This window comes from Camelina sativa, chromosome 7 (genome assembly GCF_030686135.1).
Source record: "Camelina sativa cultivar CO46 ecotype springtype chromosome 7, ASM3068613v1".
Taxonomy (NCBI): Eukaryota; Viridiplantae; Streptophyta; class Magnoliopsida; order Brassicales; family Brassicaceae; genus Camelina; species Camelina sativa.
In genome coordinates this window covers 5887000-5899426 of record NC_141886.1, presented here as the reverse complement: position 1 = coordinate 5899426, position 12427 = coordinate 5887000, and the positions used below count along the sequence as shown (strand labels likewise).

Sequence of the window (12427 nt, the reverse complement as noted above, 5' to 3'; positions counted from 1 at the left end):
AAAGTCTCCTTTACCGTCAAACTTTGCAACCTCAAACTTTTGTGTGTTTGATTCCATGACTGTTTCACGACCCTCCTCTTCTACTTGATTTATTTTAGTGTAATCACCCGCAGAACCTGATACAAGATCGCCTTATGCTTAACCTTGGTGCTCTGATACCACTTGTTAAGCTTTGATACCACTTATAAGCTCCGATACCACTTATAAGCTCTGATACCACTTGTAAGTGTTTTCACCCGATTAGTCTAACTCTGTATGAGTGTGGAAACAAGAACTAATCAACACCAGAATTTAACGAGTTCCCCTCCAAACCGGAGAGTACGTCTCGTGCAAGGACCGACCCTTGCAAATATCCACTAAAGAAATCCAAGTATAAGTTTCAGTACAATTCTCTCTTGTCTCTCAATCTAACACTCTTTGTTTCTCTCTTATAGGTACCCGACAGAAACACGACCCTGAAGCTTATTCACCTATGCTTCTAGTATAAGAACAACCCAGAGAACAAGAACAAGAAGAATAAGAAACCTATCTATCCTGAAGCCCTTACAGACAATAGATTACCAAGAGGCTCTCTAAACCAGAAAACTCTCTCTCTCTAACTTGTCTCTCCCTTGCTTCTATGTTGGTGATGATCTTGGTGATCCTCAAGATAATGAATCGTGAACCCTTGCCTCTCTTTATATAGAACCTTGAAACCGCCTTATTCCAATTAGGTTTAGGATTTGCAACTCCTTCTCCTTTTTGGAAACTTGGCTTCCTTCCTTGTAAAGAGACACAAACCAACCGACTTGGTTCTGGTCCACATCCGAAATTCCTTCACGGCCCAAACTCGGCCCTGTAACAGCGACAACCCAGTTCGTAACCTTAACTGGTCTTCTGAACCCGATGACAATAATCCACAAGACTCTAATGAATTCTATCATTTGGAGAGATGAAATGCTCGGAATTGAATCTTCAAATTTTTAAGAGAATGTTTAATATTATTCAAAAAAATCATTATATTGAATAATAATAGAATTTTAAAGAATCTAAAAATCTACATAATTGAATAACACTAGAATTTTAAGGAATCATGAGTTTATTCAAATTCTACCATTAAATTCCTAACTTCAATACCTCCCCCATCCCTTAATATTTTCTATAAAAATTCAACTAAAATTTAAAATTTCATCAAGGTCAATTGACCCATATAGTTGTTCATTGCTTTCGCCTCTGCTTGATTTTTCCTCGAGACAATTTGTAACCAGAGGAGATATGACATGTACTGGTTAGAGTTTGACGGATTCAGTTGAGCTCTTGTGGTGAAGTACGTCCAAATAGGTAGACAGAGGAGCTTTGAATGTCAATGCATGACAAAGTAAAAAAAAAAAAGTAAAAATTATTGATAGAAAATAAAGGCTAATTTGTTGCATTATTGACCTAATTAGTTATTCGATGGAAGAAGAGTAAAATCACTAGTTTTCTTCTTAATGATTTTTGACTTTATGTTACGAATAAAACATTGGATTACTGGCTTTTATATGGCAGGGATTAGTGCTTAGGAATAAGAGAAGTGGGTTTTTGGTGTCAGTTAAGATTTGGTGGATCTTTACGGCTTTGCTGGCACAAAAGTATAATTGTCTTGACTCATCTTCAATTCAACCCACTCTCGAATTATGGAAGCGTTTCTGTATATGCAAAATACAAGTTACTACTCTCCTAATATTACACGCTCACACTTGTTATTATTAGATTTACGAACATTTTACGCATATTCGTTAGACCCAACAAATGAAGCACGAACTCAAGATAGATGATGTGACCATCTTGATTTTTTTGGTATCGATAAACTTTAGATCTTGATTCTTGAAGAGATGTACAGACTATGTATTAGTATTTTTTGTGTCCTTTTTTGAATGCATGAAATGATCATTGTCGACAATGATCGAAGTATTATATGAGAAGGAAAGTATATTAGAAGATTAGAGCTAGGGGAGAGATGGTAGTCATTAAGCAAAGCAAGAAGAATTCTGATCTAAAAGAGATTATTAAGATTTTTTTTTATAAAAATGTTACTTTTACCAAGAAATAAATAAATGTTACTACCAATAAAAATTATCAATCTCCTAGTGGCAGAGTAGTTTCCCTCTACGATTTGGACCCGGGTTCGACTCTAAGCTGGTTCAGCTGTGGTTCTGAGTCTTCGTTTTGTGATTTAAACCCTCGCTTTAACATGAGCTCACTCTTAAAATTTAGCTTTAGTTTTAGTACAGAGTAGATCAGTGATATCTAATTTTCTTTTTATTATCCAAACTCATTAAACAATAAACACACCAACAACAAAAAAAATCACGCATCATTCATCAAGGAGGAGAAAAAAAAGAAAAAAGAAGCACACTAGACTACAAGGTTTTATACACAAGCCCACACAGACAAAAACGCATAAGTACTGATCAAGACGGTTTTGGTTAAGAGATTGAGAATCTTCGTCTCCTTGGCTTAGTAATATCAACACCAGCAAGATCTTCATCCAAGTTCGAAGTATCCTTAGACCCATGTCTAAACGGATTCAACTTCCCAAGTTTCTTCGAGACAGAAGAGAAAAAAGTATGTTTGCTCTTCTTATTATTACTTACCAACGACGTCGAGTTCGAAGAAGAAGCTCCTGCACCGTTCTTATTCTTCTGCATGTCCGAAACATACAACTTCATCTTCATCAGCTCACTTCTCAACGCTTCGTTCTCTTTAGCTAACGTAGTATCAGCTTGAAGCTGGCTACGTGTCTTTAAAGCTTCGGGGAGATTAACAACTACTGCTCTTTCTTCTTGTTCTGCGACTCCACTTCTTAGCTTTAACTGATCGTAGTAAAGAGCGTGAAGAACTATGTTTACTGGTAGTCTCTTGTTCTGTGAAGCGTGGAGACGTGCGTCGTACGAAAGCTTTAAAGGGTCCATTGAGCTACACACTTTCTCTCTTTCGATCTCGTCTAGGTTCGGATGAGCTTTCAAGAAGATGTCTATAGCTCTGTAGAGATCGTCGTCTGATTTTCTAGCGGATTTGGGGACAAGGTTGGCGATCGCGTTGAACTTGGAGATCGTTAGCTCTCCGTAAGTAGCGATCTCTGCTAAGTAAGAGTCAGCTGTTTTAGCGACTCTCTGTAGTGTAACAGAGCAGAGTCCTCTGTTGAAGTCTCCACCGTTGAAAACACCGACGTTTTTCTCCTTTTCGACGAAACTAGAGATGATTCTTCTGACACTGTCGAGATCTAGTAACCGTTCTCCGTCGTAGGTGAAAGATGGGATCAAGAGATCGTCGACGGAGACGTGCTCGAGAACGACTGAGATCCGTTTCTCGAGCTCGTTCTTGCAGGTCAAGGTAGTATCCAAGAAGACGGCACAACGGAGGAGAGAACAGAGGAAATTGATGGGGAAGAGTCCTTTATCTGAAGGTAAGAGAGACACGATTGATTCAACAAGATCTCTCTGTAGGGATCTCTCGTCGGAATCGTTATCCACGGTATCGGAAAACTTCATTCCTCTACCGGAATGGTCTCTTACGAGATCTCTTAATGATTTCTCGGTGTAGGTGATGATCGAAGAGGCTAAGGAGGATGGTTTGACTCCTCTTTGCTTCATGGAAGCTACGACGTCGGCGAAGAAGCCAACGTCTAAGATACAGAGTTCCTCTGTCCACCAGTTTGGTGGTGTTCGACATGGAAACATTGCCTCGTTGCAAGCCTTTTCAAATCAAAATAAATGATCAAAATGAACATATTAGTTACTCTTTTAGTTAATGTAACAAGAAATGCAAAACTATTATACAATTTATACTCATATCTAATTTTGCGTTACCTAAACCGTACTAACTTAAGATCCGTCTTATTTTTGTCACTACTACGTAAAAAGGGAACAAAGAAAAAAAAAACTAATAACTATACAGAATGGGGATGTAACACTTAGAAAGAAGTGAGGAAGAGTTATGAGTAAAGAAACCTTAGCAGCGACGACGTCGACACAGCGGCGGACAATACCGAGATCACGAGAAATAGGAAGGAGAATCTCGCAAGACTTGAGAACAACAATAGCTCCAGAGAGGCTAGATAAAGCGACCTGAGAGAGGAAGTCTTGTGTCCGACCAGCAAGGTTGTTGTCGCAGTACTTGTCAGTCATCTGTAGAAACTCAGCGGCGCAATGAAGAGCCGCCACGTTTTGGACGGTGATCTCGAAGTTAACACCGTAACAGAATTTGGCTGCTTTCTCAAATATCTCAGGACCTCCGGGCATATCCGAGAGATCTATTCTCGTCACGTCGCTTTCTTTTGATTCCATTATTAGCTTCCTTATGTAGTTACTCTTCGCAACTAACATGAACTATACATACGATCATGAAAATAATCAGTTAAAAACGTTTAACGGACCATATTATATTGTGTTATGGTTTATACTAATACCGTCGCCGTATCATTAGTTGATTTAAGTTATGTATATATACGTAGATATGACTTGTATTTTTTTTTTTGTATTAAAAATAATGTGAACCAAAAACCAAGAGTTGTTGTTTACCTTATGAAGAGAGAAATTGGCTTCTCCGACCTCAACTACAACATCTGTCGGAATATCTTGAGAAAAAACCCTACAAAAGTACATATATACAGGTTAGAATTTCAAATCATCCGGTAAGTCCACCGGAACGAATCTTTTGGTGAAAGTAGACCGGTTCGTACCATTGGCCGGTTCTCTGAAGACTCGAAGACATTGAGTTCATGTTGATGGGGCTTTTTCCTTCTGTCGCCATTTTTTTTTTCTGTTGCTCTGTATTGAAGGAGATGGATGCACAATTGGAGAGTTGTCTATATATTGGAATTTATTTAACGTGGGTCCTCCCAATCCACCCAAATTGCTATGTAATATTTTGTGATTAGCTTCTTCTATCTTATTATTTCTTTTATTTGTCGTTTTATGATGTAGTTCATTATCTCTTTCAGTTAACTCACTCTCACTAATCGTTGTGTTTGAATGTGTATCTTCGTCGTTTACTTTCCTTTTCACCACTTTCTTTTAACTTTTCCTTATTTGAATCTACGGGCTTGCATTGGCGGCTATTTTAGGTAATTGGGATATTTATATACCTTTACAACCTATGATAATAGACTAATAGATATCTCTTTGTATTGGTAGTACGGATGGTTTATAGCTAACATTTATAAATCAGTGTTTTAGGGCATTGAATGTAATGTTGTCTTCAAAATTTAAAAGAAAGTGAGCTTACTATTGGTTATATGTCTAATTGTCTAAATACATTCGATTAACATATAACTATATATATTTTACGTACAGTGATATGCCTGGTAAAAGCATGCGGAGTAACAATAGACTTATCGTAATGTGACGAACATGCAAATTTCGCTCAGTACAAAGCTACTCTGAGTAACCAATCTTATATCCATCGTACCGAGACAAAAAGCCAGGGACAAAGTGTGACAGTCTGATAGACATATGACTGCTAAATTACTAATTTCATATCATGTACGTAATTGTCACATATCACCCAATTTTATGTATAAGTGAGAACCAATCATCACCTAATAACAATCTGATCACATTCATTTGGTTGGCAGAGTGAATCGGTCAAAGAAGAAAAAAAACAATCTTACTTTTGATATGGTTAATGAGAAAGTGATAACAAATAAAGGAAAGCTTTCACATGTGAAAACTTAAAAGCCTAAAAATTCTGAATTAAAGGAAGAAAATGCTGAATTGAGAGAGAAAGAAAAAAGAAAAGCAACGCATGTGAATAATTGACAGATACGAAACGATATTAAAAGTGGATGTACGATTTAGAGAGAAGTAGGACCAAACAAGTTAGGGAAAGTAGGAACATGTCATAGATAGGGCCACCTCAGTATGTGGTCGTGCTTCTTCGTAGAACCTCATGGTGTTCGGCTTAGCTACGTCGTCAAATTCATCCTTCAGAATCCAGTTTCAGTTCTGTCTTCCAATCATTCTTACACACGTGTCCCTATCGCCTTTAAGATATGTCACACGTCTCTCTAGTCTCTACGTTTGCCTAGTTGCCCTAATAATTTTCTGCCGGTGCGACTAGACTATTTTGTAGGTTTTGGATATGAAGAAGATTTTCATTATGGGTCTTTATAACAAAGTTCTAAAACCCTTACCAATTTTCGTGATTGTTCTATTTCAATGTAAATTTGTGAATCTACTACTTAAGATTTAATATGTCATGTGATCTCTCTCTTTTTTTTTGTACCGCCATATGACATGTGAATCAATAGGAAAATCACTTTAGTATGCTACTGAGTTTTATACTTTTTGAATCCAAAATATTTGTATTATATATATTTTTATATGCAATTGGTTTTGTATCAAGACGTGAGACCCAAATGCACAATATATGTTACATTCGCATTTGGATATACTGTATATGAAGACCATGGTTGGTCCTCTAGATCATTGAATTGGTGTAGGTGATAAACATATACAAAGTCTTTTAAAAAGGTGCTAAGGCAGGTCTTAGTAGAAAGTATAAAATTATTTCAGATGAAACGTTCATGTTAGGAAATAGGTTGGACCATTAGAGGATGGTGCTATCATCAATTAACAAAAGTACAAACTCCTTGAGCTGTAATGCCGTCTTGTTTCAATCAACAATTTTTGACAATAATGGTTACACCTAAAGATTGACATTTCGCATTGTGTATTATTTTGGTTTAATTCCGATCATGAGGACCAAAACATTATCTTATGACTATGGACCTGTTTTAAAAATCCCCACCTAGCACCGATTATGCCCCGTAAAATCGCTAGGCTCACTCTTTCTACCTCGATTAATGACTAATCCTCGTCTAGCATCGATTATCCGATTATATCGTCTAATCCGATTAATTCCCGCTTAATTTTGTATATACCGATTATTTTTGGAGCTAAATATAAATTAAATATATATAGTTTTGTTATTTAAACATTTAAATTAAGAGTTTACGATGTTTTACAATAACTTATGTACAAACTTTTAATTAAAATCATAATTTTTTTCTTAAAATTACGTGTTTATGTGTTTACCATAGTTTTAAAGACAATTCTATAGCTTTATATTTTATTTGACATTTTTATTTTTACATAAACAGAATTATACATATATTTAGTACTATATATTTTTAATTTACTATTAATTTAATAAAATAACCCTAAAACTAGTCCCCGATTAATTTCCGTTTAATCCCTGATTTTCTCGCTAGGCGCTAGGTTCACCCCGACTGCCTGACTAACGCCTAGCGATTTCTAAAACAGGAATTATGGATATGCAAATTCTAAATATCTTCACACAAAACGGACTTGTGCAAATTCTAGATTATATTAGTGATAGTGATAATTAAGTATCATAAAATTAGAAAACAATTTGGGCCAAAGTTGGTTATATATGTCAAGGCGGCTAAACCGAGGGGACAAAGGCTAAGAAAAGATGCAACTAGAAAACAAAAACGAAAAAATGAATGACAAAGATGAACAATTTGGGCCAAAGTTGGTTATATATGTCAAGAGCCCAAAAAAGTCCACGTCAAGTTTCCCTAATCACGTTTCATCCAATTCATACACTGATGTCGTCTTCTTAGGAAACGATAGACGAGTTTATCGCATATCGCTTTCATTAGAGCAAAATCTCTTATCCGTTAATGTATGGTTAGGGGTTGCTTGGAATCGGATAGAGTCAACCGTAGTGAATTGTATCTCGAAACGAGTTTGATGGAATTGACTAACAAACTAACACACACGAGGTAAGGAGCTTTTGCTTAGCTTGATCGAGAAACATAACTTCTTAATAGCAAAAGCCCATTTTGATTCAACGCCAAGAAGCCCAACAATAAGAGTAGGTTATAATCGTACTGTAGTAGTATTTGGATTAGTTAAGATGTGTCTTCCATGTAAAGCTCACACAATTCGTTTGTAAAATGATGTGGATAAAATTATTTTTTGTTGGTTTGTAATTAATAGGTAACCGGAAGTTGACCATACGGAAACCAAACCGTCATTCTAAAACCGGCCAAATCTATCAATCGAACCAGAATACCACAATGCCCTACTTGCTAGTGAGAATGTAGATGGATTTTTGTAATTGTTAATACACGACTGTACGACCATGAGCATAATATTTGGATGGTATAATCAATGAGAAACCCGGTTTAATTGATTTGTTAGAAAACCAAGATTCAATAACCGGAATCTAGAGATGATGATGATGATGATGCAACCTGTCTCTCTCCTAAGCGTTGACTTGACGACACCCAAAATTAAAAATTGAAATTTTTTGGCATCATTTGCGAGGCACAGAGAAGAGAGAGAGAGAGAGAGAGATCCGAAGATATGCTAATTGGAAAACCCTAAATCGATCTCAAACCACCAAAATTTGGAGACTACTGTGATCGAGAGTAGTTTGATGAAGGTCGACGAGATTGAGGATTTCAGATTCGAGGAACTCGAAGATCTCGAAATGGATACGGAGAAAGATAACGAAAGGCTGATGACGCCGACGCCGACGAGGAGGAGGATGTATCATTCCTCTTCGTCTTCTTCTTCGGCTTCGGCTTCATCCTCTGCTGCGTCGTCTCTCGCTGCCAAGGCAATTCGAGCATCTTCTGCACATAGAGACTCTTCTCTTTCCTCTGCTTACTCGTCACCTTCTTCTGCTCCTGTTCCCACTCCTCCCAAGGTTTCGTTTTTTTCTTCTCCTCTTTATGGTGTTTTTAGGATCTCTTAGTGTCTGTTGAATCAGTTTGAAATGATTCATGGGTTTACTCTGTTATTCTAAAGCTTTGGGAATGGTCCCGTTGTTGAATTTTTTGGATGATATATATTTTGAAATAGGATGAGGTGAAGAAGGCTCATCATGAGTATACTTCTATGAAAAGTTTGAATGAACCAAAACGAGGATTTTGGGGAAGTTTAGCTAGTAAAGCTAAGGCCTTTTTAGATGAGGATGATCCTAATCAATTGCCTCAGAGTCCTAAGAGAACGGATCACAACATACCTTCTCCAACGACTTCTGGAACTTCTTCAACGGCTTCAGGAGTAACGAAGGTTAAGGATTAGGTTTCTTAAATGTTTGCATTTGCTCTTGTGGGGTTGCGTACTTATGTAGTAGAAATTCAATTTTATGTTTCAGGAAGCTGGTCAGGCAGGTAGGAAAAGTGAGAATCCTTCATTACAGAGGAGGTTAGACGCGATCACTTCATCGTTAAATTACATTGGTGGCACTATTGGCACTGTTGTTGAGGTTAGTTTCTTACTCTTTATACACCCGTATATGGCACTATATATGAGACATATGTCTGTTTTGTTTTGCATTAGGTTATGCGAGTTTTTTACATTGGTTTAGTCGAAAGAGGCATATGCTTTCTTGTGTGGTTTAATGTATGTTGTTTGCTGCAGTAAATGAGAGTTTGTTGGGGCTGAGATTGTTTATTGTGCCTGTGAATTTCCTTAGGAAGGTATTACCGCTGTGGAGAACCGTACTGCAGGCATCATTCAAGAAACACGTAAAAAGATTAAAAAGAAGCCAAGTCTTACAAGGAACCAGCAGAATCCTGAGATACAAGCAGATTTGGAAATTCAACTAAAGGCATCTCGCGACGTAAGGTGGCTGCTCTGTATCATTTATTGGTTCACAGCATGCTTATTTCGCTGCTGTTATCTCTTCAATGAATGTTTCTTGAGATTAATAGGTTTCAGAATCCAGATGTAAATACTGAAACTCCTCTAAATCTACCCCAACAGGTTGCAATGGCCATGGCTGCCAAGGCAAAGCTTTTACTTCGGGAGCTGAAGATGGTCAAATCTGATATGGCCTTTGCAAAGCAACGATGCGCACAGCTGGAAGAAGAAAATAAGGTTCTGAGAGATAACCGTAATGGTGGCAACAGCCAAACGGATGATGATGATTTGGTATTAATTCCTTTTTTACTCTTAATAATTTCCTTAAGGTTTACAGTTTTCAGTCATTTTCATTTCTGCTATTGAGTTGTGTCTCGTTTGTGTCCTCTCATCTATAGGTGCGACTTCAACTTGAAACGTTATTGGCTGAGAAAGCTCGATTAGCTCATGAGAACTCGATATACACTCGCGAAAACCTTTATCTGAGAGGAGTAGTTGAATATCACCAGCTCACAATGCAGGATGTGGTTTACTTTGATGAGAAGACTGAAGAAGTGACGGAGGTATATCCCATTAATGTCACTTCAATGTCTTCCTCATCAGACTACTCTCACTCTCCAAACCCAAAAGTCTTGGAGCTCAAATGAAACACAACAACAACAACTCTCATATGTTCTTGTTGTGAATCAGACAAGAAGACAAAACGTATAATTGCTCTGTATCTGTAGAAATATATATATACTTTTGTACTCTTTATTTTGGGTGGGGGTCTGAAGAGTTAGCAACGAATGTTAATTATTACCCTTAATTATTTAAAAAAAAAAAAAGAAGAAGAATGTTCTATGATTCCCCTGAAACTGAAATAGTGCCATGAAAGCTACACAGTTACCAACTGCTAGTAGAAATTAGTCTGTTATTATTGGATATATTCAGAAATTGCAAAACAAACAATACTGTATTTATGAAGCTACATTACAAAGGTTGCATAGAACAATACGGTTGTGTTTCTTCTGGTTGTAGAAATTAGTCTGTTATTATTGGATAGTTTCTGAAATTACAAGACAAACAATATTTATAAAGCTACATTACAAAGGTTGCATAGGCTATACGATTGTGTTTCTTATTGAAATACATTTTTTTTTTGTAGTTTAGAAAGTTAGAACACCTTTTGTTTAACATAGATTGGCCTGAAACGGCTTAACCAGCGGAACCAGCGAGCCGCTTAGGTGTAGCGACATGACTTCATTGGTCGAACCAATGAGCTTCCCACCCACAAAGATGGCTGGGACAGGCGTGGAACACCCAAGCCTCATCAGTGCTTTCTCGATGTCACGACATTCAGGGTCCTTATCAATCTCATGGATCGTTGGGTGAACCCCGAGATCCTGGAAGAGGACTTGGACAGCATAGGACAGGCAACACGAACTCTTGCTGAAAATAACCACTCCTTTCTCTGACGACATTCTAACAACTTTGTCCATGGTTTCTTGAAGGAAGAAGGCTCAATCAATCTAGGGCTTGTTTCTTGAAGAATAAGAAACAAAATCTACCTTTTCTTCTCCCTAGTAGATAGAAAGAGATTTAAAATTGAATACGCATGAGACTGAACCTTCCTTTTTTTTCTTGTTGTATATACTACAGTATTAAGCTCGGTGTTGTCTGTGACTTAAGTTTCTTGAATCGTAGGCTATTTATAAGCAAAGAAAGGAAGAAGAAAAGAATGTAGAGACTCAAAAAGAGAGGAGGCGATCAGAGAAGATTGTCTAAAAGGTTCCCCAAGTACATTAAAGTGACTTTATTGTGAACCAAATTAATTTTTTGTTTTCTTCTTTTAATTGATATTAGTAAGGAAGGACCAACAAAAGTTGCATATAATCACAATTCACCTACCCTTTTTTCCTCCTAGATACCAAGATGAGCATTTTTTATTTGAAGAGGACCATATGTTTAATTCTTTGTTGCAGATGCTAGAGAATATATGGCACATCCGCACATGTTTATATAAAATATTTGCAAGTTTATGCCTGAGGATTAGAATTTTATATTTTCATGTGGACCAAGCTTCCACTTTTTCTATATAGCTATGAGCATATTATTATGTTCAAGAATCATGCTCAGGATGAAGGGTGTGGATATAAGATAGCCCAAAGTGGTGGGGAATAATCAGAGAGATATGCTTATTCTTCTCTGGATTGACGGTATTTCTCGCAGCCACGAAAAAGAGGTCAGGCTTGGTTTAAAAGATCCGACCGTGTGTGTGTGTGTCAGCAGTGAAAACTCAATTCTTGAAACATGTCACTGTACAACAAGATATGATTTGTCTTTGAGAGATTCTCTCAATCTCACTTCTGATCATGAAGGAATAATAACTCCTATCGGTTTCTCTTGTGTGCCACTTCCCTTTCAACAATTTGCAAAGATTCTTTCCCACTAACCACTTGACCTATATGATTAAGGTAGACCAAGGAATCCGTTAGAACTCCCACATCTTGAAGTAAGATTAGACAGAGAGTAATTTATAAAGGATATGAACCAATTTACTAATACCATGTCGTTTGTATATATATCTCTTTGTTAGTTTCTTCCCTTTATTGCCAATTAATTTTAATTAAACCTATTAAACTTGACATAATTTCAAACTCAACATTTATTTTGAATTCATGTTCTTGATTCTAATATGAATACCTCAGTTAACGTACCCCCCTCGATCGTATTGTAAATTGAATGGTATATTTTGTCATCATTTGTAACTTTGATGTTTATTTATATCGAAGAAGGTATGA

The 12427-nt window shown here is 36.9% G+C and overlaps 3 protein-coding genes across 6 annotated transcripts; 1 reads left to right on the top strand and 2 right to left on the bottom strand.

Annotated features, from left to right (window-relative positions):
* Nucleotides 1–2262: 2262 nt before the first annotated feature.
* Nucleotides 2263–5072, bottom strand: LOC104700434 (root phototropism protein 2). Its single transcript, XM_087457733.1, has 4 exons — nucleotides 4703–5072; nucleotides 4542–4611; nucleotides 3972–4349; nucleotides 2263–3716 (listed from the first exon to the last, which is right to left on the bottom strand). The coding sequence occupies exons 1-4, from the start codon at nucleotides 4771–4773 to the stop codon at nucleotides 2448–2450; spliced, it is 1788 nt and encodes a 595-aa protein (XP_087313859.1). The 5' UTR covers nucleotides 4774–5072; the 3' UTR covers nucleotides 2263–2447.
* A 3186-nt stretch (nucleotides 5073–8258) lies between these two features.
* On the top strand, nucleotides 8259–10445 carry LOC104700433 (uncharacterized). 4 transcript variants are annotated; one of them, XR_015561550.1, is made up of 6 exons: nucleotides 8259–8703; nucleotides 8859–9071; nucleotides 9157–9267; nucleotides 9478–9629; nucleotides 9768–9935; nucleotides 10043–10445. XR_015561550.1 is itself a non-coding variant. In XM_010415954.2 (6 exons), the coding sequence occupies exons 1-6, from the start codon at nucleotides 8431–8433 to the stop codon at nucleotides 10289–10291; spliced, it is 1161 nt and encodes a 386-aa protein (XP_010414256.1). In that variant the 5' UTR covers nucleotides 8259–8430; the 3' UTR covers nucleotides 10292–10445. The 4 variants fall into 4 exon arrangements, 1 of the variants encoding a protein (XP_010414256.1); XM_010415954.2 differs by having other exon boundaries at nucleotides 9478–9624; XR_015561551.1 differs by having other exon boundaries at nucleotides 8266–8703; nucleotides 9423–9624.
* A 213-nt stretch (nucleotides 10446–10658) lies between these two features.
* LOC104700432 (monothiol glutaredoxin-S9) lies at nucleotides 10659–11266 on the bottom strand. Its single transcript, XM_010415953.3, has one exon. The coding sequence runs from the start codon at nucleotides 11123–11125 to the stop codon at nucleotides 10817–10819; it is 309 nt and encodes a 102-aa protein (XP_010414255.1). The 5' UTR covers nucleotides 11126–11266; the 3' UTR covers nucleotides 10659–10816.
* Between the last annotated feature and the right edge of the window lie 1161 nt (nucleotides 11267–12427).